The sequence below is a fragment of the Macaca mulatta genome, chromosome 19 (genome assembly GCF_049350105.2).
Source record: "Macaca mulatta isolate MMU2019108-1 chromosome 19, T2T-MMU8v2.0, whole genome shotgun sequence".
NCBI classification, from domain to species: Eukaryota; Metazoa; Chordata; class Mammalia; order Primates; family Cercopithecidae; genus Macaca; species Macaca mulatta.
Genome location: NC_133424.1, coordinates 4,497,206 through 4,522,811, shown reverse-complemented (window position 1 = coordinate 4,522,811; position 25,606 = coordinate 4,497,206). Strand labels below are relative to the sequence as shown.

General features: G+C 57.5%; 2 protein-coding genes and 1 long non-coding RNA gene across 56 annotated transcripts in view; 2 read left to right on the top strand and 1 right to left on the bottom strand.

The window, feature by feature from the left end:
* The window catches only part of TJP3 (tight junction protein 3), a 48,588-nt gene extending 40,949 nt beyond the window's left edge, over positions 1–7,639 (bottom strand). For 2 of the 4 annotated variants that reach the window (XM_077978945.1, XM_028839924.2), the window contains exon 1: positions 7,404–7,639. The gene's annotated coding sequence lies outside the window, so the exon portion shown is untranslated. The remainder of the gene's footprint in view (positions 1–7,403) is intronic. The other 2 variants (XM_077978948.1, XM_077978946.1) reach the window with 2 other exon arrangements.
* A 5,705-nt stretch (positions 7,640–13,344) lies between these two features.
* Positions 13,345–25,606, top strand: part of PIP5K1C (phosphatidylinositol-4-phosphate 5-kinase type 1 gamma) — a 67,910-nt gene continuing 55,648 nt past the window's right edge. For 33 of the 49 annotated variants that reach the window (XR_013409445.1, XR_013409449.1, XR_013409448.1 and 30 more), the window contains exon 1: positions 13,345–13,535. Coding sequence is in view for 30 of the 49 variants with exons in the window: in XM_028839231.2 (XP_028695064.1) it covers positions 13,442–13,535 (94 nt within the window). In the remaining 19 variants the exon portion in view is untranslated. Of the gene's footprint in view, positions 13,572–25,606 lie in introns of all 49 variants that reach the window. The other 16 variants (XM_077978972.1, XM_077978973.1, XM_077978961.1 and 13 more) reach the window with 3 other exon arrangements.
* LOC144336977 (uncharacterized) lies at positions 16,206–24,158 on the top strand. 3 transcript variants are annotated; one of them, XR_013409527.1, is made up of 3 exons: positions 16,206–16,396; positions 16,453–17,473; positions 22,456–24,158. It is a non-coding gene; the product is annotated as an uncharacterized LOC144336977 (long non-coding RNA). The 3 variants fall into 3 exon arrangements; XR_013409526.1 differs by having other exon boundaries at positions 16,453–17,485; positions 22,468–24,158; XR_013409528.1 differs by having other exon boundaries at positions 16,206–16,416; positions 16,473–17,473.

Here is a 25,606-nt window from a genome sequence, read left to right as displayed (position 1 = left end):
AAAGAAAAAAAGAAAAAAGAGTGGGGGAGTGACCGAGGTGAGGGGAATCCAGGCAGGGAATAGTTAGATCTGCAGGAGGCGAGCAAGGACACAGCCTGTGAAAAGGTCCTGGGGCAGGACCATGCCTGGCACATTGGAGGAACAGGGAGAGTGAGGAGGCCTATGTGGCTGGGACAGAGTGAGGAGGAGAGAGGAAGAAAGGAAGGGCAGGGAGATGAGATGATGGGGCAGGGCCTTGTGGGCTACAGGGAGAACTTGGGCTTTGATCCCAAGGCAGGTGGGAGCCATGGAGGGCTGTGGGCAGGGAGAGATGGGCCTTGACTCAGGTGCTCACAGGTGCTCTCTGGTGGCTGCTACAGGAAGGACAGACAGTTGGGGACAAGGGTGGGAGCTGGGGACCAGGGTGGTGGGAACTGAACTGGCCCAGGTGGGCGATACTGGAGCGGGATCAGGTGGGGACGGAGGCGGGTGAAACGTGGGCAGATTCTGAAAACAGCTGCAAGCAGAGCCTCTCCCACTGGGGACAGACAGGATGTGGGAGGTGAAGAGAGGCCACTCCCAGGTGTGGGTGCCTGCACCTCTGGAAGGGGCAGGTGAAGCCTCTGTGATGGGACAAGGTGGAAGGGGTGGGAGGGAGATGGGGGCGGCAGTGGATGTGGCCAGGCTGGACAGAGACGCTCCTGGGGATGTCAGGGGGAAGCCAGCGCAGAGGGGGAAGCCCCGGACCCAGCGGAAAGCCAGCAAGGTGTTTATTCTTTTATTTATTTATTTATTTATTTATTTATTTATTTATTTATTTATTTATTTTGAGACAGAGTCTCACTCGGTCGCCAGGCTGGAGTACAGTGGTGCGATCTCGGCTCACTGCAACCTCCGCCTCCCGGGTTCAAACGATTCTCCTGCCTCAGCCTCCTGAGTAGCTGCGATTGCAGGTGCCCGTCACCATGCCCGGCTAATTTTTATATTTTTAGTAGAGACAGGGTTTCACCATGTTGGCCAGAATGGTCTTGATCTACTGACCTCGTGATCCGCCCGCCTCAGCCTCCCAAAGTGCTGGGATTACAGGCGTAAGCCACCGTGATATGATGTGCCACTGCACCCAGCCTATTCTTTTTTTTCTTATTCCTGTTGAGCATTCTATTCTGTTCTGTTCTGTTCCGTTCTGTTCCGTTCCATTCCATTCTTTTGTTTTGCTTTGTTTTTTGTTTTTTGTTTGTTTGTTTGTTTTTTGAGATGGAGTTTTGTGCTTGTTACCCAGGCTGGAGTGCAATACTGTGATCTCCAGTCACTACAACCTCTGCCTCCTGAGTTCAAGCAATTCTCCACCCTCAGCCTCCCAAGTAGCTGGAATTACAGGAGCCCGCCACCGTGCCCAGCTAATTTTTGTATTTTTAGTAGAAACGGGGTTTCACCATATTGGCCAGGCTGGTCTCGAACTCCTGACCTCAGGTGATCCACCCGCCTCGGCCTCCTAAAGTGGTGGGATTACAGGCCTGAGCCACCGCACCCATCCTCCATTCTATTCTTTTATTTGAGACAGGGTTGCTGTCTGTTGCCCCTGATGGTCTTGAACCCCTGGGCTCAAGTGATCCTCCTGCCTCAGCCCTCTCAAGTGCTGGGAGTGCAGTGGCACGATTATGACTCGCTGCAGCCTCGACCTCCTGGGCTCAAACAATCTGCCCACCTTAGCCTCCCGAGTAGATAGGATTTGGGATTACAGGCGCATGCCACCACGGCCAGCTAATTTTCGTGTTTTTTTTTTGTTTTTTTTGTTTTTTTTTTTTTTGAGACGGAGTCTGGCTCTGTCGCCCAGGCTGGAGTGCAGTGGCGCCATCTCGGCTCACTGCAAGCTCCGCCTCCCGGGTTCACGCCATTCTCCTGCCTCAGCCTCCTGAGTAGCTGGGACTACAGGCGCCCACAACCGCGCCCGGCTAATTTTTTGTATTTTTAGTAGAGACGGGGTTTCACCGTGGTCTCGATCTCCTGACCTTGTGATCCGCCCGCCTCGGCCTCCCAAAGTGCTGGGATTACAGGCGTGAGCCACCGCGCCCGGCCAAATTTTCGTGTTTTTCTTGGAGACTTTGGAGTTTCACTTTGTTGCCCAGGCTGGTCTCAAGAAAATATTCCTGCCGGGCGCGGTGGCTCAAGCCTGTAATCCCAGCACTTTGGGAGGCCGAGACGGGCGGATCACGAGGTCAGGAGATCGAGACCATCCTGGCTAACACGGTGAAATCCCGTCTCTACTAAAAAAAAAATACAAAAAACTAGCCAGGCGAGGTGGCGGGCGCCTGTAGTCCCAGCTACTCGGGCGTAAACCTGGGAGGCGGAGCTTGCAGTGAGCTGAGATCCGGCCACTGCACTCCAGCCTGGGCAACAGAGCGAGACTCCGTCTCAAAAAAAAAAAAGAAAATATTCCTGCCTTGGCCTCCCAAAGTGCTGGGATTACAGTCATCAGCCATTGCGCACAGCCTATTTTTTAATGAACATTTTATTTATTTATTTTGAAATAATTTTAGGCCAATTTATTTCACGTCTCTCCGCAGGCCCTTTGCCGCCCCAGGCCCCCATCCAGGATCCCACCTGGCGTTTGGCTGTCACGTCTCCTTAGACACCGCTGGGTTGTGACCGATTCTGTCTTTCCTGGTTCGGTGACCCGTTAGTCTGTGCTGGGCAGGTCTTTTGCAGAATGTCTCTCAATGTGGGGACACTGGGGACCAGCTGCTTCCCTCACGACGAGACTGGGGTGATGGGTTTTGGGGGACCTTGGGAGGTTTTAAGGAAGCTGTGTGGAGAGGACAGGGCAGGAGCAGAGACAGAGAGCAAAGACGGAGGGCAGCCAGGTGGGAGGAGACGGGCCGGTCTGTGGGTTGCCAAGAGTCGAATGACCTTTGAGGAAGGACGGATTCTAGGTGTGGTCGGCTCAGCCCTAATGCACAGGAGGGCTGAAGAATGTCTCAGGGTTTGGCGTCCTTGGGAGGCTGGAGGACCTCATGGGGGGCACTTTGAAGTAGGAGGGGAGTGTGGAACCTACTAGAAGTTTGCAGTATGGAATGCAGCTCAGGGGGTTCAACGGGGGACTTGTTTTATTTTTTTTTGAGACGGTCTTGCTCTGCTACCTAGGCTGGAGTGCGGTGTTGCAGTCATAGCTCACTGCGGCCTCCACTTTCCTGGGCTCAAGTGATCCTCCCACCCCAGCCTCCTGAGTAGCTGGGACCACAGGTACACGCCACGCCGCCTAGCAGATTTTTGTATATTTTGTAGAGACAGGACCTCATTATGTTGCCCGGGCCTGTCTTGAACTGCTGGGCTCATGTGATCCTCCCACCTTGGCCTCCCAAAATGTTGGGATTCCAGGCGGCAGCCACCAAGGCATGCCAAAGATGCCATTTCCCCCAAAAGAGAGGACGGCTGAGCTCTAGAAGGAGGTTCCACAGCAGAGAGAGAAGAGCAGAGCCCCCTTGAATTCCAGCTCCTGCCTCAGTTTCCTCATCTGTAAAATGGAGATCCCGGTTTTGACCCTGAGCAATATTTCGGGGAAGGTTCAAAGGCTTAAGCATCCACCGCTAAGGATCCCCTGGGCTGCCTCTCCAAGCTTCTAACTCCACTCGGGCCCCCCATAGGAAAATCAAAGGTGAATTACAGTGTCTCAGGGTTAGAGGGGGCTCCCTGCCCCCTGAAAACCGTCTGCACTAAGGTGTTGTCATTCTGGGCACGGAATGACATTTTTGAGATGGAGTCTCACTTTGTCGCTGGGGCGGGAGTGCAGCGGTGCGATCTCGGCTCACTGCAACCTCTGCCTCCCGGGTTCAAGCGATTCTCCTGCCTCAGCCTCCCAAGTAGCTGGAATTATAGACGCCTTCCAACACGCCCGGCTAATTTTTGTATTTTTGGTAGAGATGGGGTTTCATCATGTTGGCTAGGCTGGTCTCAAACTCCTGACCTCAGGTGATCCACCGTGAGCCACCTCACGGATCCAGGTGATCCGGCGTGAGCCACCGCATCTGGCCTCATTTTGTACTTGTATGGGAGTTATGATTTTACTATTTTGGGAAAAAATATCCTTTAATATCATAAAGCCAAATGTCTTCAGGCCAGCACTTAAAGCTCTTTCTTCATTTTGGCTGAACGTGGTGACTCATGGCTATAATCCTAGCATTTTGGGAGGCCGAGACAGGAGAATCACCTGAGATCAGGAGTTCAAGACCAGCCTGGCCAATATGGCGAAACCCTGTCTCTACTAAAAATACAAAAATTAGCTGGCCTGGTGGTGGGTGCTTATAATCCCAGCTACTCAGGAGGCTGAGGCAGAAGAATTACTTGAACCCAGGAGGTGGAGGTTGCAGTGAGCGGAGATCATGCCACTGAGCTCCAGCCTGAGCAATAGAGCAAGACTCCGTCTCAAGAAAAGTAAAATAAAATAAATTACAAAGCGCCTCTCATGCATGTTATCATCCGTGCAGCCATTGGCTCAATTATTGTGTTTCTTGTTCCATGTCTGTCTTTCCCCACCAAAACATACGCCCCACGAGAGCAGGAAGCGTGGTCTGCCTTGCTCACTGCTGAATCTCCAAGGCCTGGTGACCCCACACTCGCGCATACAGTAAGTGCTCCATAAATGCCCGTTCCCTCCCTGGGTGACCCCTTCCCCCAGCCTAGGCTTCCGCTAACCTCAACCCATTCCAAAGGGTGTCAGGCTCCACCCTGAGCAAACACAGCTCCTCTGGCACCCAGCCAGCCCTAAAGAGGAAGAACAAGCACCCATAATCCCTGCCCTGGACTTTCCCCGGGACTCAGGGCCACGAGGAAGCACCAAGCCAGGGGGCAGGCCTTTCTCCAGATGCTGAGCCTGAGGCATCCGCTGGGGGCAGGGCCGGCCTCCAGAGCAGCGGCCTCCCCCCCACCCCCGCCCCATCCCCGCCCACAAACGAGCTCCCCATCCTCTGCATCTTTTTTTTTTTTTTTTGAGACGGAGTCTCGCTCTGTCACCCAGGCTGGAGTGCTGTGGCCGGATCTCAGCTCACTGCAAGCTCCGCCTCCCGGGTTCCCGCCATTCTCCTGCCTCAGCCTCCCGAGTAGCCGGGACTACAGGCGCCCGCCACCTCGCCCGGCTAGTTTTTTTTTTTGTATTTTTTAGTAGAGACGGGATTTCACCGTGTTAGCCAGGATGGTCTCGATCTCCTGACCTCGTGATCCGCCCGTCTCGGCCTCCCAAAGTGCTGGGACTACAGGCTTGAGCCACCGCGCCCGGCCATCCTCTGCATCTTGACTCTTGCCTGCCTGACATTTCTACTTGGCTGTGCAGCCCGGGGTAAGCGGCTGTCCTTCTCTGAGCCAGGGTTCATCCTCTACAAACCACGAAGCTGATGAGACCACAGGACTCCCATTGGGAACAGGACAGCTCATCTTGACCCCAGAATGACCAAGAATCTGTTACCTGCTCTATTATGTCCGGCACTCAACAGCCCTGTGACTCGGTGACTCAATATCCTGCCCTTTTTTTTTTTTTTTTTTTTTTTTGAGACGGAGTCTCACTTTGTCACCCAGGCTGGAGTGCAGTGGCACAATCTCGGCTCACTGCAAGCTCCGCCTCCCGGGTTCCCGCCATTCTCCTGCCTCAGCCTCCCGAGTAGCTGGGACTCAGGCGCCCGCCACCACGCCCGGCTAATTTTTTGTATTTTTAGTAGAGACGGGGTTTCACTGGGTTAGCCAGGATGGTCTCGATCTCCTGACCTCGTGATCCGCCCGTCTCGGCCTCCCAAAGTGCTGGGATTACAGGCTTGAGCCACCGCGCCCGGCCTTTTTTTTTTTTTTTTTTTTGAGACAGAGTCTCACTCTTGCCCAGGCTGGAGTGTGGTGATACGATCTCGGCTCACTGCAACCCCCACCTCCCGGGTTCAAGAGATTCTCCTGCCTCAGCCTCCCGAGTAGCTGGGATCACAAGCACCCACAACCACAACTGGCTCATTTTTGCGTTTTTAGTAGAGACAGGGTTCCACTATATTGGCCGGGCTGGTCTCAAACTCCTGACCTCATGATCCATTCGCCTTGGCCTCCCAAAGTGCTGGGATGACAGGTGTGAGCCACCGCGCCGGCCCTCAATGTCTGCATTTTACAGCAGGAAACAGAGGCCCGGAGAGAAGGGAGGAGTGGAAGCCAAATCTACCTGAGTCCACAGGTTTGCTCTCAAAACCCAGGCAAGGTGGGATCCATGTCGCCCACCCCTACAGACTCCCGAATCTCAAGCAAGCCTGCTCCCTGAGAGCTCTGCGGCCACACGGCCACAAGGTGACCCCAATGCTGGGCTGCTCTGTCCCCTACCATGCGATCATCCACGCCTCCTCAGCCCCGGGGCACCCTCTTGGTGCTGGAGAAAGAGATTTGAGATGCAAAAATCGGACACTTGGCTCACCAGGAAGCTCCCTTGGTTCTCCCATTTGGGAGCAAATGACCCAGAAAAACACTTTTGCCGCCAACCCCTCCCCTCTCTGACTCTGAGAGCTCCTTCCTCCTTCCCGCCTGCCCGATCCTACAGAGATTTTGCTCAGAGGCGTAAAGATTAGCAAAGGAAGGCCGGGCGCGGTGGCTCACGCCTGTAATCCCAGCACTTTGGGAGGCCGAGGCAGGTGGATCACCTGAGGTCAGGAGTTCAAGACCAGCCTGGCCAACATGGTGAAACCCCGTCTCTATTAAAAATACAAAAATTAGCTGGGCGTGGTGGTGGACGCCTGTAATCCCAGCTACTCAGGAGGCGGAGGCAGAGGTTGCAGTGAGCTGAGATCGCGCCACTGCACTCCAGCCTGGGCAAAAAGAGCGAAACGGCGTCTCAAAAAAAAAAAAAAAAAGATTAACAAAAGAAAGCCCACCCCAGCTCCTCCCTGCAAAGCTCCCGGAGGTTCCAGCGGTGAGAACAGGGTGAGGGGTTGGGGGACGGAGATGCAGTTGTTTGAAAACTTGGGAGCCTTTTAAGAAGTTCCAGGAGGCTCAGGGATGGGTGAGGTCGCAGCCTTTCCCACCTGTCACCTCCTGGCCTCAGGCTGCAGGAGGTAAACCCAGGCTCTGTCCGGACTGCTATCCCCTCCCCTCCTCAGTTTGGGGGATCACAGACCAACCTGTACCTCTTCGCCGCCTCCCCATCCCTGCACCACCTAGATAACAATGACCCTTTGAAGTCTCTAGCTCAGTGTCCTGGGCAGGCCGCCAGGTGCAGTAACTGCCGGTCAGATAATCCCTACGAAACTATGTCAGATGCCCACGCAGGAGTGTCAGTTTCCTGCTTTCCGAGGAGCAGGGGAGACAGCTCGTGGCGGGGGAGGTTGGGGAGGAGTCCCAAGACCCTCAGCTGGGGAAGGCCAGCTCAGACAATGCACCCTGGGTGGAAAAGCAGAGTGGGGCGGGGGACTTACCTGTCTAGGAGGCTGGGTGGCCTCTGGGCAGGCCGCAGGTGTCAGGGCCCGGGTGCCCGCCTGGCACGGGTGGTGGGGAGGGAACTCGAGGCTTGTAGCTCTGGCCTCCCCACCTGTTTGACCAACTTTTCCTCTCTTGTGGTGGCAACAGGGAGGCAGGTCCCCTGCCAGTGGAACCAACGACCACAGACACAGGGAGACGGACCAGGGTGAGGGGGCGGGCCAGCAGGCGGGCTGGGTGTGAACCTCTGTCGCAAGGTGCCCTCACGTGGAAGCAGCTGGCCTTAACCCCTGCTTGCCCAGAGGTGAGCTTGCTCCTGCCTGCGCCCTCACCGCCGAGGCCCTGGCATCAAGCGTCCACACATAGTAGGTGCTTAGGAAACCCTCATTGGCTATATTCAGGCATGAATGGACCGCACCCCCTGAGTCCCCCTCCCTCCTGCTTCTTGCATCTGGAGCTGCCCAGCCTCTGTGTGTGCTGAGCCTCCCGCCAGGCACGTCGGCCCATCAGGTTGCGGCTTGGCATACTCTCTTACCCACCGCACATCTGCGTGCACCGTCTGCCTCTCTACTACGAAGTGACTGGATTCCTACATAGAGAAGCTTCTGCCACTTCCCCACTGTGTGGCTCTGGGCAAATCACAGGGGCTTCTTGCTGTCCTCATCTAAAAAACAAGGAAGGGTCAGGTGTGGTGGCTCGCACCTGTAATCCCAGCACTTTGGGAGGCCGAGGTGGGGAGGATCACTTGAGCCCAGGAATTTGAGACCAGCCTGGGTAACACGGTGAAACCCATCTCTAGAAAAAAAATTTTTTTTTTTTTTGAGACGGAGTCTCGCTCTGTCGCCCAGGCTGGAGTGCAGTGGCACGATCTCCGCTCACTGCAAGCTCCGTTGCCTCCCGGGTTCACGCCATTCTCCTGCCTCAGCCTCCCTAGAAGCTGGGACTACAGGCGCCCGCCACCACGCCCGGCTAATTTTTTTATATTTTTAGTAGAGACGGGGTTTCACCGTGTTCGCCAGGATGGTCTCGATCTCCTGACCTCGCGATCCACCCACCTCGGCCTCCCAAAGTGCTGGGATTACAGGCGTGAGCCACCGCGCCCGGCCTACATCTTTTGTTTGTTGTTTGTTTTGAGACAGAGTCTCCCTCTATCAACCAGGTTGGAGTGCAGTGGCACGATCTCAGCTCACTGCAACCTCCACCTCGAGTTCAAGTGATTCTCCTGCCTAAGCCTCCCGAGTAGCTGGGATTACAGGCACCCACCACCATGCTTGGTTAAATTTTGTATTTTTATTTTTAGTAGAGACGGGGTTTTCCCATGTTGGCCAGGCTGATCTCAAACTCCTGACCTCAAGTGATCCGCCCGCCTCGGCCTCCCAAAGTGCTGGGATTACAGGCTTGAGCCACCGCGCCCGGTCAAGAAAACTTTTTAAAAAATTAGTCAGATGTAGTGGCACACACCTGTGGTCCCAGTTACTCAGGAGGCTGAGGCGGGAGGATCGATTGAACCTGGGAGGTTGAGGCTGCAGAGAGGTATAATTGTGCCACTGCACTCCAGCCTGGGTAACAGAGCAAGATCTTATCTAAAATAAAATAAAATAATATAGGAAAGGTTGGGCATGATGGCTCACACCTATAATCTCAGGGCGTTGGAGGCCAAGGTGGCAGGATCACTTGAGGCCAGGAATTCGAGACCAGTCTGGGCAACATAGTGAGACCCGCCTCCATCTTTACTAGTACATTAAAATTAAAACTAAAGCCATTAAGTCTGGGCGCAGTGGCTCACGCCTGTAATCCCAGCACTTTAGGAGGCTGAGGCGGCCGGATCACCTGAGGTCAGGATTTTGAGACCAGCCTGGCCAACATGGGGAAACTCCGTCTCTACTAAAAATACAAAAATTAGCTGGGCATGGTGGTGGGCGCCTGTAGTTCCAGCTACTTGGGATGTTGAGGCAGGAGAATCGCTGGAGCCCAGGAAGCAGAGGTTGCAGTGAGCCGAGATTGCAACCCAGCACTCCAGCCTGGGGAACAGAGCAAGAACCTGGCTCAAAAATAAACAAATAAATAAATTAGAATGACACCTTACAGAGGTTATGGATTTTGTCGTGCTCATCCCTGGCGTGTCCTATGGCCTAGCACAGTGCCTGGTACACAGTAGGTGCTCAATATATGTTTTTGGCGTGAATGGACTGCGGTCCCTCCAGCCTGCAGTACCTCCTGCTGACGGCAGTAGCCACTATGGCCACCAGGGGGCGCCAGAAACCACGCAACCGGCCCCCGCCCGGCAGCCTCGGTTTTCCACTCTGCGTAATGGGAACAGCGGAGCAGGGGTGTGAGGGATGCGGGGAAGGCACAGAGGCTGGTGGCTCTCCCGGACCCCAGCCCCTCCTCGCTGTCCCTTGCCTCTCCCCTCCTGCCACCCCATCCCGGCCCTAGTTTTTTTTTTTTTTTTTAAGTTTTTTGTTTGTTTGTTTTTGTTTTTTGAGACAGAGTCTGTCACCCGGGCTGGAGGGCAGTGGTGCTGGGATTACAGGCATGAGCCACCGCGCCTTGCCTTTTTTTCAAAGTTTTTATCTTGCATTAAAGTTACACATGCGGGCCGGGCGCGGTGGCTCAAGCCTGTAATCCCAGCACTTTGGGAGGCCGAGACGGGCGGATCACGAGGTCAGGAGATCGAGACCATCCTGGCTAACACGGTGAAACCCCGTCTCTACTAAAAAATACAAAAAACTAGCCGGGCGAGGTGGCGGGCGCCTGTAGTCCCAGCTACTCGGGAGGCTAAGGCAGGAGAATGGCGTGAACCCGGGAGGCGGAGCTTGCAGTGAGCCGAGATCTGGCCACTGCACTCCAGCCTGGGCGACAGAGCGAGACTCCGTCTCAAAAAAATAAATAAATAAAAAATAAAGTTACACATGCGGCCCGGTGCAGTGGTTCACTCCTGTAATCCCAGGACTTTGGGAGGCCAAGGCAGGCGGAACACCTGAGGTCAGGAGTTCAAGACCAGCCTGGTCAACACAGTGAAACCCCATCTCCACTAAAAATACAAAAATTAGCCGGGCGTGGTGGTGTGCGTCTGTAATCCCAGCTACTAGGGAGGTTGAGGCAGGAGAATCGCTTGAACCCAGGAGGCGGAGGTTGCAGTGAGCTGAGATCCCACCACACTGCACTCCAGCCTGGGTGACAAAGCGAGACTCCTTCTCAATAGTAATAATAATAATAATAATAATAATAATACTACTAAAGTTATACAGTGTGCTTTTTTTCTTTTTTTTTTGAGGGGGAGTCTCGCTCTGTCACCCAGTCTGGAGTGCAGTGGTGTGATCTCGTCTCACTGCAAGCTCCGCCTCCTGGGTTCACGCCATTCTCCTGCCTCAGCCTCCCGAGTAGCTGGGACTACAGGCGCCAGCCGCCACGCCCGGCTAATTTTTTTTATTTTTTTAGTAGAGACAGGGTTTCACCATGTTAACCAGGATGATCTCGATCTCTTGACCTCGTGATCCACCCGCCTTGGCCTCCCAAAGTGCTGGGATTACAGGCATGAGCCACCGCATCCTGCCTACAGTGTGCATTTTTTCTTTTCTTTTTTTTTTTTAAGACAGAGTCTCACTCTGTTGCCCAGGCTGGAGTGCAATGGTGTGATCTGGGCTCACTGCAACCTCCACCTCCCGGGTTCAAGCAATTCTCATGCCTCAGCCTCCCAAGTAGCTGGGATTACAGGCATGCGCCAACAGGCCCGGCTAATTTTTGTATTTTTTTTTTTTTTTTTTTTGAGACGGAGTCTCGCTCTGTCGCCCAGGCTGGAGTGCAGTGGCGCGATCTCGGCTCACTGCAAGCTCCGCCTCCCAGGTTCACGCCATTCTCCTGCCTCAGCCTCCCGAGTAGCTGGGACTACAGGCGCCCACAACCGCGCCCGGCTAATTTTTTGTATTTTTAGTAGAGACGGGGTTTCACCGTGGTCTCGATCTCCTGACCTTGTGATCCGCCCGCCTCGGCCTCCCAAAGTGCTGGGATTACAGGCGTGAGCCACCGCGCCCGGCCTAATTTTTGTATTTTTGGTAAAGACGGGGTTTCACCATGTTGTTCAGGCTGGTCCTGAACTCCTGACCTCGTGATCCACCCGCCTCGGCCTCCCAAAGTGCTGGGATTACAGGTGTGAGCCACCGCGCCCGGCCCATGTGCATTTTTAAGAGCTGAGTCATCTAGATTTGTTCAGAAAATTATACGTGTGATGTCGCCAGGTGGGTGCCCGGGAGGGGCGAACTTAGGCGGCAAAGAGACCGAGCCCTGAGAAAGGGCGAACCCTGGCGGCGGGGAAGCTGGATCCCTCAGGAGAGGCGAACTTAGGCGGCGGGGAGGCCGAGCCTTCAGGAAGGGCGAGGCTGAGCGCGGTGGCTCACGCCTGTAGTCCCAGCACTTTGGGAGGCCGAGGCGGGCGGATCACCTGAGATCAGGAGTTCGAGACCAGTCTCGCCAACACGGTGAAACCGGTCTCTACCAAAAATACAAATTAGCGGGGCGAGGTGGCGGGCGCCGGTAATCCCAGCTGCTTGGGAGGCTGAGACCGGAGGATCACTTGAACCCGGGAGGCAGAGGTTGCAGTGAGCCGAGATCGCACCACTGCACTACAGCCTGGGCAACAAGAAGGGGGAGGGGGGGAAAAGGAAAAGCGAACTCAGGCAGCAGGGAGGCCGGATCCTTCAAGAGGGGTGAACTTAGGCGGCGAGGAGGCCGAGGCTTCAGGAAGGGGGAACTCTGGCGACGGGAAAGCGGAATCCCTCAGGAAGCGCGAACCCAGGCAGGGAGGCCGATTCCCCAGGAGGGGCGAACGCGGGCAGCAGGGAGACCGATTGGGTTACAGGGTGCGGGGTCGAGCTGCGGGAGCGAGCTCCTGGCCCTGCCCACTGTCCTGCAGCAGGACCCCGCACCTCCCGGTGTGTGTGAAAATGCTGCAGGGCTTCAGGACCCCTAAGCCCACGCGGCAGTCGGGCCCTTTCGAATAGGCCCTTCTTGCTCGGGGTTCCCAAAGTAGCTGGCAGGGTCCCCCCACCCCTGAAAGAGGCGCCCACCAAGGACAAGCTGCGCCTCCCTGCAGCGAAGAGGGGCTAGAAAGTGGAAGCAAGGGTGCATTTTATTAGGAGTCACTGAGAGGGGTGGGGAGATTGGAAAATCCAATCACAGAGCAGAAAATCAGTGCTCCAAGCCCCAGCTCATCCTGGGGGTAAGATTTCCAGTCTTTGTACACACTGCTTTTTTGTTTGTTTTTGAGACGAAGTCTGGAGTCTCACTCTGTCGCCCAGGCTGGAGAGCAGTGGCTCGATCTCTGCTCACTGCAAACTCTTCCCCCCGGGTGCAAGTGAGCCTCCTGCCTCAGCCTCCCGAGTAGCTGGGATTACAGGCACCTGCCACCACACCCAGTTAATTTTTGTATTTTTAGTAGAGACGGTTTTGCCATGTTGGCCAGGCTGGTCTTGAACTCCTGACCTCAGGTGATCCGCCTCCTCGGCCTCCCAAAGTGCTGGAATTACAGGCGCGAGCCACCACGCCCCGCCAGATCCATGCTACTGTCATGTGCTGCGCAGGTCCCTGTTACTGGCATGTGCTGTTTAGATCCATGTTATTGGCATGTGCTGTGTACATCCATATTATTGGCATGTGATGTATAGATCCATATTATTGGGATGTGTTGTGTAGTTCCATGTCATTGGTATGCAGTGTGCACAGCAATGTTATTGTTAGGTATCGTGCCTGTCAATCTTTCTTACCTAACACGATGGAATGGCGAGCCTGGCGCTGTCCTCCCACCCCTGGGCGCGAGGGGGCACTCGAGGCGCTCCTGGCCGCGGGTCGCACGCCGGCCCCGCCCCCGAGTCCCGATTGGCTGCGCGCCGTCCGCGTCGTCGCACGCACGCAGGCCCCGCCCCGTCCGCCCCGCGCCGGCCCGGCGCGCCCTCCCTTGGCCGGCGGCGCTTGTTGTTCGGCGGCGGCGGTCGCAGCTCGGGTCCCCCTCGGGCGCCCCCGCCGCCGTCCGCGCGCGGCCATGGAGCTGGAGGTGCCGGACGAGGCGGAGAGCGCCGAGGCGGGGGCCGTGCCCTCGGAGGCGGCGTGGGCGGCGGAGAGCGGGGCGGCGGCAGGTAACGGCCCGGCCTCCGGGGGCTGCGGCCCGCTGGGCTCGTCCGAGCGCTGAGGGTCGCGGGGCTGTGGGGCCGGGACTGGGGCTGCACTGTCGCTGCGGGGTCCCCGCTGGTTCCGGTAGCCTGGGGCGGGGCAGCCTCCTGGAGCCCCGGGGAGGACGGGGCTGGGGCCGCGCCGGGAAGTGGGAGGCCTGCGGGGTGCCACCTCCCGCCGCTCCAGGGCCGGGGGCGACTCGGCGTGGGCGCCGCTGGGGACCCCCCGTTCTGCCGGCCTCTGCTCGGATCCACTCCCCGGGGCTGCCCGGCGTGTGAGTGGCGGCTGCTTGGGTGGAGAAGGCGGGGGTCTCTGAGACCATGCGTGTCCACCTCGTGATGTCACCTCCCTTTCTGTAAGTCCCCAGACCTGGGTCCGGGTGCACGACCTTTCCTCACCTTCCTGGGCCTCAGTTTACCTCCCTGCTACAATGAGGGGAGGAAAAGGGTGACATTTCAAGATGCCTCCACCGCCCCGGCTGTGCACACAGGGTGCCCTGTCGCCCCCTCTCCCTCTCCCTGAGCCTTCCCCCGGGACACACTGGTGGGGCTGCGGGCTGGGCGGGGGGCGCGGTTGTCTCATGCCCCTTTTGGCTACTTCCTGGCCCTCCAGCCGGGTAGGTGCGGGCAGCTGGGCCTGCCCTTCTGTGGGGACGGTGTGCAGGGCCCAGAGGAAGGGAACGGTTCCTTCTCTGTCGAGGTCACAAGCTCCCAAATCGGAAGTTTCCGGATTCACAAAATCCTCTGCTCCTCCCAGGCAGCCGGCAGCAGCAACGTCTCTGTAGACACCCACACGGGCATCCGTCCTCCTTCTCCCCCCGGGCCTCCCGAAGCTTCCTTGGTTGGCAGGCGGGCAAGCGGGCGGGCGGGCGATGCGTGCTGCCTGGGAGTTGGGGGAGATGTCTGGAGAGAGAGAGAGTGTGGAAGTTATCAAGTCCCCCCCCCACCGCCCCCAGCCTTGAAAGACACTCGTGGCTTCCCTCCTGGCGGCCATCTGGAACTGCTTGGTGGATGACCCGGTTCCTTCCCCAGAGCCAGTGGCCTCGCCCCTTTCTTTTCGGGCAGCCAGTGTCCTGGCCTGGCTAACACGAGACATGGTGGAGGAACCCAGGCAGGGCAGCAGGCCCCAGCCCGGGTTCCTTTCTCGGGCCCCCCAACTTCCGCTGTCAGCCCTCTGACCCCAGCTGTTCAGAGACAAAGTAACCCAGGACTCGCTGACCACGAGAAAACCGCACTGTGACCATTCATCTTATCAGGGGCTCTGGGAGCACTGGGGACAGATAAAGTTGCCAGCTGCAGGAGCCATGGCTGGGGCTGAGCATGGGCGGGGAGGGGACAGCTGGAAGGTCAGGGTCCGGCATCTCTGCCCATCCCTGAAATCCACAGAAATCGGACCCCAGCTGGCCATATATTGCCTCTGAAATTTTAAAATTCAGAGTTGCCTCATTCCTCCAACGCCATCTCTTCTATGTCAGTGCTGGTGAGTTTAGGTTGTGCCTGGATGGGCCGCGGAGACCTGAGCACATAAAGGGGCCTGCTTGTTCTTCACCGAGATGGTTTCATGCCTCACTGGGGCTTCTCTGCCTTGGCAGAGGTATGTTGAGCCAGGAAATGAGGGGTGCTGAGCAGCGCCCCTGGTTTCTGTCCACTGTACGCCAGGAGTACCTCCCAGTTGTGACAGCCACAAATGACCCAGACATTGTTCAGTGTCCCCTGGGGGCAGGACGGCCCTGGTGAGAAATGCCACACGTGTATGACTCTGTGAACTGCTTGCTTTTCATCTGTGGTCATCTGGAGTCTCCCCACCCTATGTTGGTATCGGTTTGTAGAGAGGGCGAGTGCCAGGCAGTGGTTAAGGGGGAGCCCCTGGAGTTGTTCCCACCAGGGTACCCCTCCCAGCTCCGCGCCTCAGTTGCTGTGTGGCCATCACTTCCCTGGGCTTCAGTGTCCTGTCTGTAAAATGGGGTGATGACCGTGTCTGCCGGGGGCTGGCTGAGCCTGGGATGAGTTGGCACTCACGCTTGGTGACTGTGTGCCGGTTGGCCGCCCCCTTCGGGCCTCTCCATCGTCAGTGCCTCCAGGCCCCTGCTGAGGCCCGTGCCGGTGGTTTCTGGAGTCAACTCTTGCTGTTAGAGGCGATGGTGACACCTTCCAGAAAGCTCAGCTACAGCGGGAGCCTTGTCCGACGGGCTGAGGGAGGCTGCCCGTTTCCCGTGGCACTGCCAGCTCCCAATGTCGTCGTCCTTGGCGATTTTGGCCGATCCGGTGGGAGGCAAAGCAATGTCTCGTTGGTGTTTAAAATCTGGTTCCTCTAATTGCCCGGGCTCCTGGCTCCCGAGACGTGGCCTGAATGGCGTCTCCACGGGCCATGGCTGTGGGGCACATGGGGGCCGTCTCGGGAAGGCCGGGTCTTGGGATGCGGCTGTGCCCGCTGTGGGGGCCGATGGCCTGTGGTGGGGTTTGGTCTGAGCTGTGGCCTGGGTGTGTCTGAGCCTCTTCCAGGCTGTCCTATCTCTGTGATGCCCCAGAACGCTCAGCTCCATCTCTGCCCCTGCCCCACTCCCACGGCTGATCTGTCTCTATGATGCCCTGAAAGGTCAGCTACATCCCTGCCCCTGCCCCACTCCCGCGGCTGATCTGGCGGCAAATGATGTCAGCTTCACCTTCAGAACTGGCCCAGAACCCACTGACTCCTTCCCTGTCCTCTGCCTCCCCCGGGTCCAGCTTGGTCCTCCCCGGTCCAGTTCGACCCTCCCCAGTCCAGCCCGGTCTTCCCCGGTCCAGCTCGGTCCTCCTCCGTCTAGCTCAGTCCTCCTTGCACCAGCTCGGTCCTCCTCCATCCAGCTCGGTCCTCCTCCATCCAGCTTGGTTCTCCTCCATCCAGCTCGGTCCTCCTCCATCCAGCTCGGTCCTCCTCCATCCAGCTTGGTTCTCCTTCTCCCCTTGAGCCAGGCCCAGCGCTCCTGTTCTTCTTCTGCTCCCTGTCCCACATTCCAGGAGGACCCCATTAAAAACCAGCAGCCCAAGTCCCACCCCTCCTCTGCTGGCAGCCCTCCATAGCTCCCACCTCCCTCAGGGTCAAAGACACAGTCCTCCTTGAAGCCCATCAGGCCCTGCACAGCCTGCGCCAGGCCCTTGCCCTCCCCTCCGCACTCTGATGCATGCCCATGGGCCCCTTGCTGTTCCTCCAGCACGCGGGGTGTGGTCCTGCCCCAGGGCCTTTGCACTGCTGTCCTCGCCCCCTGCCTGGAATGCCCCTCCTCCTTTCTGTGTCCTTCACTCCCTTTGCACTCTCTAGGTTTTGCGGGAGCATCTCCTCTCCGTGAGGCCTCCCCGCCCTGCTGTCACTACACAGCGGCCTCCCCTCCTCCGTCCCCTGCCCTCCCGGTTCCTCTTCCTTGTTTGTGTCACCATAGCACTTGTCACCACCTGAAACATATGGCTCTGCTGACGTGTTTTCTGACCATCTCCTCCTAAGCGAGAGCTCCGCCAGGGCCAAGGCTGTCTGTGCTGCTCCCGCGGCATCCCCTGCACCCGGAAGAGCTCAGCACAGGGCAGAGCCTGGTGAACATCAGGTGCACGAGGGCAGCAGTGCCAGGGAGGAAGGGCAGGGTAGAATGGGGTGACTGGGAAGGGCTTGCCAAGAAGGTGGCATCTGAGGGAGACCTGTGGGTGGTGGGCAGGAAGAGGGCATGGCCCCAGCAGAGGCCCTGCGTGCCTGGAGCACAGTGTAGTGTGGTTACAGGGCCGGGCAGGGAGTCAGCACCACCACCAGGGCCTCCCCTATAGCTGTGGTGGTCTGCATAAAAGGTCAGGGAGGCCTGGCATGGTGGCTTACACCCATAATCCCAGCATTTTGGGAGGCTGAGGCAGGAGGATCACTTGACCTCAGGAGTTTGAGACCAGCCTGGGGCAACGTAGCAAGACACCGTCTCTACTAAAAAAAATTAAAAGAAGTAACTAGACGTAATGGCATGCACCTGTAGTTCCAGCTACTCAGGAGGCCGAGGCAGGAGGATCACCTGAGCCTGGGAGGCCGAGGCTGCAATGAGCTGTGATCGTGCCACTGCACGCCTGAGTAACAGCGAAATTGTGTCTCAACAACCACAACAACAAAAAAGGGTCAGTGGGATTGTGGTGTCTCTCGTTGCAAGTCAACAGGGCCCAGGCGGAGTCTGAGGACGCTGGGGACGGAAAGTTCCTCATTCTGTCCCGCCCTGGCCTCCTCCCAGGATGCAGGTCAGGCACTGTGACTGCCGCAGCCTGGGTGTCCCGGTGGAGAGGCCTCGGGAGCCGGCCCTCCTGGGTTCACACCCAGCGCCACTGCATGCCAGCCGGGGACGTGTGGCCTCGGTGTCCCTGTCTGTAAAGTGGGCGTGATGGCTGCTTTTCTCCTGGGCTGCGTGGAGAATCGAGGGGTAAAGCCCTTAGAAGGCACAGGGCAGGCAGCCGGCCCCGCGAGAGAGCTAGGATGCCCCCTCCCTCCCAGGTTGCCGTTGGAGGAGGAGTCCCCTTCGTGTGCTGCTTCCGGGGGGGGACCAGGTGCCAAGCGAGCTCACCTGGGTGCTGGGGTCCACCGTGGGAGTCAGGGCTCGCGAAAGCGTGGGGTCCATTCCTGCAGGTCCTCGCATGGGCTCCAGACCTTTGTTGAATACCTCGTGTGGGCCGGGTGGGGCTCAGGGTGCCCGGTCTTTTGGTGCCAACGGGACTCCCTCGCTGACCCCTTGGAGCCCTCAGTTGTTGGGCGTCAGGCTGTGGATGGCAACAAGTGGCCACATGAGCCCCAGCCCGAATCTGTCCATGCCAGTTCTTGTCGACAAAGTTTTATTGGCAACAGCCACACCATTTGTTCCCTTGCCGGCCTTGGTGGCCTCCATGCTGCAGCGGCAGAGCTGGGAGCTGAGTGTCACGCTTGGGACTGCGTGTTCCGCAGAGCCAAAAACACTTGCTGCCCAGTCCTTTATGGAAGATGTTTGCCCAGCCCAGAGCCGGGCTGCGTTGGGCGGTGGTGAGTGTGGGGAGGGTACCTGGGAGGTCGAGTGGCCAGGCCTGTGACAGCCAAGGACTCGGAGGCAGGTGACTGTCGCCACGAGCTGAATAAGGATGGGCTGCGGCTCAGGCGACGTAGGCGGTGGGACAGCCGCGCCGAGCCCGTGGGGTGGGAACGTGCTGCACCCACTTGAGCTGCAGAAGTGAAGTCCGTGCGGTGTGAGAGGGTCGCGTGAGGTTGGACGTGAGGACAGCGGGCGGCACTGGCGTCTGAGTGGGGGGGCGAGCACCCATTCACAGCCCCGGCGCCTGGTGGGGGATGGTCTGTGGGCAGCCATGCTCTGTGGGGTTGGGGCAGGTGTCCAGGTGAGTGGCGCCGGTGCCTGGACAGGGCATGGGGAGGTGAGGGCTGGTGAGGGAGATGAGGGGCCCGGAAGGATTTTGGCCCAAGCCCTGGAGCTGGTGGCCAGGGTGGCGAGGACTGAGGACAGAGCAGGACTGTGGGACAGAGCAGGACAGCCCAGGCTCTGTGGCAGGTGTGTGCCGATGTGGGATGAGCAGGCAGTGGGGACCCCCAAAGCAGGGGGAGCCTCCAGGAGTCTGGGCGGGGTGGTCCCAGAGCCTGGTGTGGACTGAGCTGAGCCTGCCTTGGCCACGGAGACCCGTGTGCCTCTGAGCAAGTGACTTCTCTTTGTTTTAAAATTTTTTTTTTTTTTTTTTTTTTTTTTTTTGAGAGGGAATCTGGCTCTGTCACCCAGGCTGGAGTGCAGTGGCCGGATCTCAGCTCACTGCAAGCTCCGCCTCCCGGGTTCACGCCATTCTCCTGCCTCAGCCTCCCGAGTAGCTGGGACTACAGGCGCCCACCACCTCGCCCGGCTAGTTTTTTTTTTTTTGTATTTTTTAGTAGAGACGGGGTTTCACCGTGTTAGCCAGGATGGTCTCGATCTCCTGACCTCGTGATCCGCCCGTCTCGGCCTCCCAAAGTGCTGGGATTACAGGCATGGCCCCGACGGTGGCCCCTTCTTTGCCTTTTGGAACGACAGCTGCAGGTGTCCTGAGTACTTGGCAGGACAGGGATGGGTGAGGGCCCAGCCCCTGGGAAGCTGCATGACCTGGGTCTTTCTTTTTTTTTTTTTTTTTTTTTGAGACGGAGTCTCGCTGTGTCGCCCAGGGTGGAGTGCAGTGGCCGGATCTCAGCTCACTGCAAGCTCCGCCTCCCGGGTTTTTTACGCCATTCTCCTGCCTCAGCCTCCCGAGTAGCCGGGACTACAGGCGCCCACCACCTCGCCCGGCTAATTTTTTGTATTTTTTTTTTTTTTTTTGAGACAGAGTCTTGCTCTGTCGCCCAGGCTGGGGTGCAGTGGCCGGATCTCAGCTCACTGCAAGTTCCGCCTCCCGGGTTTACGCCATTCTCCTGCCTCAGCCTCCCGAGTAGCTGGGACTACAGGCGCCCGCCACCTCGCCCGGCTAGTTTTTCGTATTTTCAGTAGAGACGGGGTTTCACTGTGTTAGCCAGGATGGTCTCGATCTCCTGACCTCGTGATCCGCCCGTCTCGGCCTCCCAAAGTGCTGGGATTACAGGCTTGAGCCACCGCGCCCGTCCGACCTGGGTCTTTCTTTACAGATGGGGAAACCGAGGCTCCAGGAGGGCTGGAAAGTCCACACAGGGTGGGGCCGTGAACGAGGAGCGGGGCCTAGGCCTCCCTGCTTCCTGCTGCCTGCCACCTGGCTTGGGCAGCATGTCCCTTTACACAGGACCAGGCTGGGCAAGACCCTGTAAGGATTTGCCGGCAGGCGCCAGCTGGACAGGGGCCCGCGGTGGTGCCAGTGCTCGTGGGGATTACAGCCTGAGGGGATTAGCTCGGAGCCCCTGCACCTGCCTCCCCGCCATGCTGAGAGGCCAGCTTGGGAGGGGCTGGAGTTGAGCATGAGGGCCCCCAGGTGCCTGAGCTGACGTGGGGGTGCCAGGGGACCGGGCCTCTGGCTGAGTGAAGAGAGGACCCCAGCACCCTGCCTGGCCGCTGTCCTCCACTCAGGCGGGGCTGCTGATGACGGTTTGGGGGAGTGGGTTGCGGTTCGGATATCGCCAACATGTGCTCTCCTATGTGTGCTTTGGCCGGGTGCTGGGGGCCAGGGAAACAAGAAGGCCAGGCCCCCGAAGGAACTCTGGAAGTGGGGCCAGGATGTGCAGACAGCAAAGAAAAGCAAAACACGCAACGCAGTGGACGAGACAAGTGCCGGGGAGAAGAGCTGAGCAGAGGAGGGGAGAGAGCGGCAGAGGAGGTGCCCTCAAGGCCGGGGACTCGGGGGTCATGCTTGAACAGAGGTCCAGGGGAAGCCAGGGGGTCGTGGAAGTGTGGGGGGAGCCCTCCAGCAGAGGCACTGTGCAAAGGCCCTGGGGCAGGACCACGCCTGGTGTTTTAGAGGAACAGTGAGGAGGGGAGGGTAGGGAGGGGACGGGGCAGGGTGTGCAGGGCCTTGTGGGCTGCAGGGAGGACTTGGGCTTTGACCCCGAGGGAGGTGGGAGCCATGGAGGGCTGAGGGCAGAGGAGGGTTGGGCCCCGACTCAGGAGCTCACAGGCACCCCCTGGTGGCTGCTGTAGGGAGGACAGATGGGGTGAGGGCGGGAGCTGGGCTAGGGGAACCAGGGCAGAGGGGAACATGAGCAGTGGGCCACCTGGGATGGATTTTGGGAGCAGAGCCAGCAGGACCTTTTGAAGGGTTGAGTGTGGGGCTGAGGGGGCTTGAGTTTGATATCAAGGTTTGAGCCTGAGCCCTGGAAGGACAGAGCCGCCGTCAGCCAAGATAGATGCAGGAAGGGCAGCGTGGGGGCCGCCAGTGCCCAGCATGGCCGAACTGCGTGTAAGACCCCAGAAGCCCCTGTGGGGAGCGTCGGGGGCAGTGGGGAGAGCCGGCAATGGGACTGGGTGGGGCCGTCAGGACCCTGGTGGTGGCCGTGCTCAGTGGACGGTGTCTCGGCTCCGTCGCGCTGTTGGCAGGAGGACAGCTGAGATGAGCGGGTTCGGTTGCTAGCCGCTCCGTGCCTCAGTTTCCTCATTTGGAAAGCAGGGTCCCTTGAGGATTAGATGAGTCAATGCACACAAAAGGCTCAGAGCCGGCCCTGCCCGTGGTGAGCGCCCAGGGAGCAGGGAGGGGGACGTGAGCGGGCAGTTCCCACTGTGCGCCCTTCCCGTGCGGTGCTGGGCCTGGCCACCTATGTGCGCTGACATCAGCAGGGCTGCTTGGGCAGGGAAAAGAGCCTGGGGTGGGAGTAGCTGCCTTGGGGCCCCGTGCCTGCAGCCCCAGTGCATCCATGTCTGGCTGGTCCATCCTCCTGGGGCGAATGCATTTCCCCAGGCGCATATGAGTCAGCCTGGCTTGGCGTCTGCTGCTAAAACAAACATCCCCGCTCTCCTGGCCATCCCAGAGGCTTGTTTCTTGCTTGTGTTGGGGGCTATGGTGGTTTTGCTCCCCTGATCTCTCAGATCCAGGTTGACAGAGGTGCTGTCACCCTCAGTGCAGTAAAGGCTCCATACTTCTGTAACCCAGAAAGGTGGTACGTGTATTAAAATGCACTGTGATTGGTTTTAATCAGGTCTGGTGAGGCCAAGAGAGCAGGAGGTGACTGCTATTGAAAAGCTCTTGTGCCGGGCGCGGTGGCTCAAGCCTGTAATCCCAGCACTTTGGGAGGCCAAGACGGGCGGATCATGAGGTCAGGAGATCGAGACCATCCTGGCTAACACGGTGAAACCCCGTCTCTACTAAAAATACAAAAAACTAGCCGGGCGAGGTGGCGGGCGCCTGTAGTCCCAGCTACTCGGGAGGCTGAGGCAGGAGAATGACGGGAACCCGGGAGGCGGAGCTTGCAGTGAGCTGAGATCTGGCCACTGCACTCCAGCCTGGGCGACAGAGCGAGACTCCGTCTCAAAAAAAAAAAAAAGAAAAAAAGAAAAGCTCTTGTGTTACAGTTCCCGAGAGAAGGGGCCCGACTGTGACCCACGCAGGGTGAAGGGGCCCGACTGCGACCCACGCAGGGCCACCCCATGCAGCACCGGCGTCAGGCAGGAGCCAGAGGGCAGAAGGGTCGGGCCAGGGCCTGTGTGAGGCTTTGGTGGGAAGGAACGGGCCAGGCGGGGTAGGTGGGCTGGGTGTGCCTGGGATGGGCTGGTTTGACCCCCAGCTGTTTGCAGCTCCTGGCTGTTGGGGTGGTCCCTGGTCTGGGAGCTAGCCCTGGGGTGATTCAGGACAGGGAACCTGGGCGTGGCACGTGAGAGTTTGATGAGGCGTGTGGGCTCGCAGTTGGTTGCTCTGCACGTCACAGTGCGCTCGCAGCAATCCGCTAACCCTGGAAGGGGCCGTCATCCCCAGATCAGCGAGGCCCCCAAGATGTCGTAAAATCCGGAAAACAAAACGCAGCATCAGCACTGTACAGACCGGGCGCTCGTGTTCCGGCAGCAGAGGATGCGTCCGTCTCTCCCATCCTCACCAGCCATATGGGCGCGAGGCGACTTCTTCCCTCCCTGCGTCATTGCAACGTATATTCATCTTCCTGTGACTCAGAGAAAAAGTCCTCGTGGATCTTCTCAGCATTTCCTCTTTGTTTTCTTGGAACTGCGTTTCCACAAGGGGAGCAGAAACCACTCGAGGAGAAGGGACTCGCCCCACAGGAGCTCCTTCGAGCTCCTCCCAACGGTCACCTGTGTTTCTATCAGAGCTAGAAAATGGAGTGTCCCCACCAGGGAGACAGGGTCACCACCGAGGCCGGCTCCGAGCTGCCTCAGCTCCTGCAAGCTCCATGGCCCCGGCCTCGACCCTCCCCGGCCCATTTTCCTTGCACAGTTCCTTCTTGTAAGCACACACATGTCAGGTTGAACTCTGACCTCATTTTCTGGGACCTGTATGATTGTGTCTTTCCCAGTCTACAGTTACCTATTACCATCTTGTTGATTCGTAGGAGCTCTTTATTTGTTATGGCAGCTATTCATGTATTGGTGACACAAGTGCAAGTACTTCTTTGCCCATCTTCTCCTATGATGATCGTTAACACTCGGCAGGTATTTTGGGGTTTATGTGGTCAGACTTATCATTCTTGCCTTTTTTGGTTTCCTAGTTTGGTGTCATGGATGGGAAAGTCTTCCTGTTCTGAGGTTATGATTAAATTCTGCTAAGACTTTTATAACTTAGCTTCTTTTTTGTTCGCAATTCTTTTTTTTTTTTTTTTAAGACAGTGTCTCACTGTGTCACCCAGGCTAGAGTTCAGTGACGTGATTGTAGCTTGCTGCAGCCTCAACCTCCTGGGTTCAAACCAGCCTCCTAACTTGCTGGGACTGCAGGTGTGCGCCACTGTGCATGGCTAATTTTTAATCTTCTGTGGAGACAGGGTCCTGCCATGTTGCCTGGGCTGGTCTTCAGCTCCTGGCCTCAAGTGATCCTCTTGCCTTGGCTTCCCAAAGTGCTGGGGTTATAGGCGTGAGCCAGTGCGCCTGGCCTATTTCTGGACTTTCTGTTCTGCTCCGTTCCTCTGCCTTTGCCTTCATGCTACAGCCATATTTTGTCTTGAACAAATGATAACATGTTCACAGTTAAAAAAAAAAAAAAAAAGGGCCGGGCGCGGTGGCTCAAGCCTGTAATCCCAGCACTTTGGGAGGCCGAGACGGGCGGATCGCGAGGTCAGCAGATCGAGACCATCCTGGCTAACCCGGTGAAACCCCGTCTCTACTAAAAAATACAAAAAACTAGCCGGGCGAGGTGGCGGGCGCCTGTAGTCCCGGCTACTCGGGAGGCTGAGGCAGGAGAATGGCGTAAACCCGGGAGGCCGAGCTTGCAGTGAACTGAGATCCGGCCACTGCACTCCAGCCTGGGCGACAGAGCGAGACTCTGTCTCAAAAAAAAAAAAAAAAAAAAAAAAAAAAGGTAGTCAGACGTGCAGTGAGTAAAAGGCGAGTCCCACCTCACCCTCTCCATCTCTGGGGATAACGACTGTCACCGCAGGTGTTTCTCTGGTCCGTATACTTGGGCCTCAGATTATATTAGGCTTTTAAAAATAGTGTGTTTGGAAAGCTTTCCAGTCTATAGAAGGGGCAGGAATGCTACAGTGAACACCCATACAGCCCGCACAGAGATCTGCCAGCTGCTAACGTTTTGCCATGTCTTTATCATTCTGTGTGTGTGGGAGTGTGTGTGTTAGTGTGTGCGTGTGTGCGAGTCTGTGTGTGTGAGTGCGTGAGGTAGCGTGTGCATGTGTGATTTTGTCAGGCCATTTGCATGTTGGTTGCTGGCACGGTGCCTCTCTGCCTGAAGCAGCCAGTTCCGTTATTTGTGGTAGTTCTTTATTTTATTTTAATTATTTTATTTTTTATTTATTTATTTATTTTTTGAGACGGAGTTTTGCTCTTTAGCCCAGGCTGGAGTGCATCTCGGCTCACCGAAACCTCCGTCTTCCGGTTTCAAGCGATTCTCCTGCCTCAGCCTCCTGAGTAGCTGGAATGACAGGCTCCCGCCACCACGTCCGGCTGATTTTTTGTATTTTTAGTAGAGATGGGTTTTCACTATATTAGCCAGGCGGGTCTCGAACTCCTGATCTCGTGATCCACCCACCTCAGCCTCCCAAAGTGCTGGGGTTACAGGCGTGAGCCACCGCGCTGGGCCTGTTTGTGGTAGTTAGTTTGTGACGCTGCTGCAGACACTTCAGGCGCACACTGAGCCCTGACTCCAGGGGAAACCCAAGGTTGGGTTCCTGTGAGCCTCTGGGCACGACGTTTCCATCAGCCAGTCGATAACGTGACCTTGTTGTGTGTCCGTTTCTATTTCAAGGCATCTTTCTTTAGGGCTGGGCGCGATGGCTCACGTCTGTAATCCCAGCACTTTGCGAGGCTGAGGCAGGAGAATCGCTGGATCGCTTGAGCCCAGGAGTTTGAGGCTGCTGTGAGCCGTGATTGCGCCACTGCACTCCAGCCTGGGCGACAGAGTGAGATCCTAAGAAAATTTTAAAGACACCCATGTTGTTGATTTATCCACAGGGAGCTCACGGACCGCAGGCCTTGCGCCAA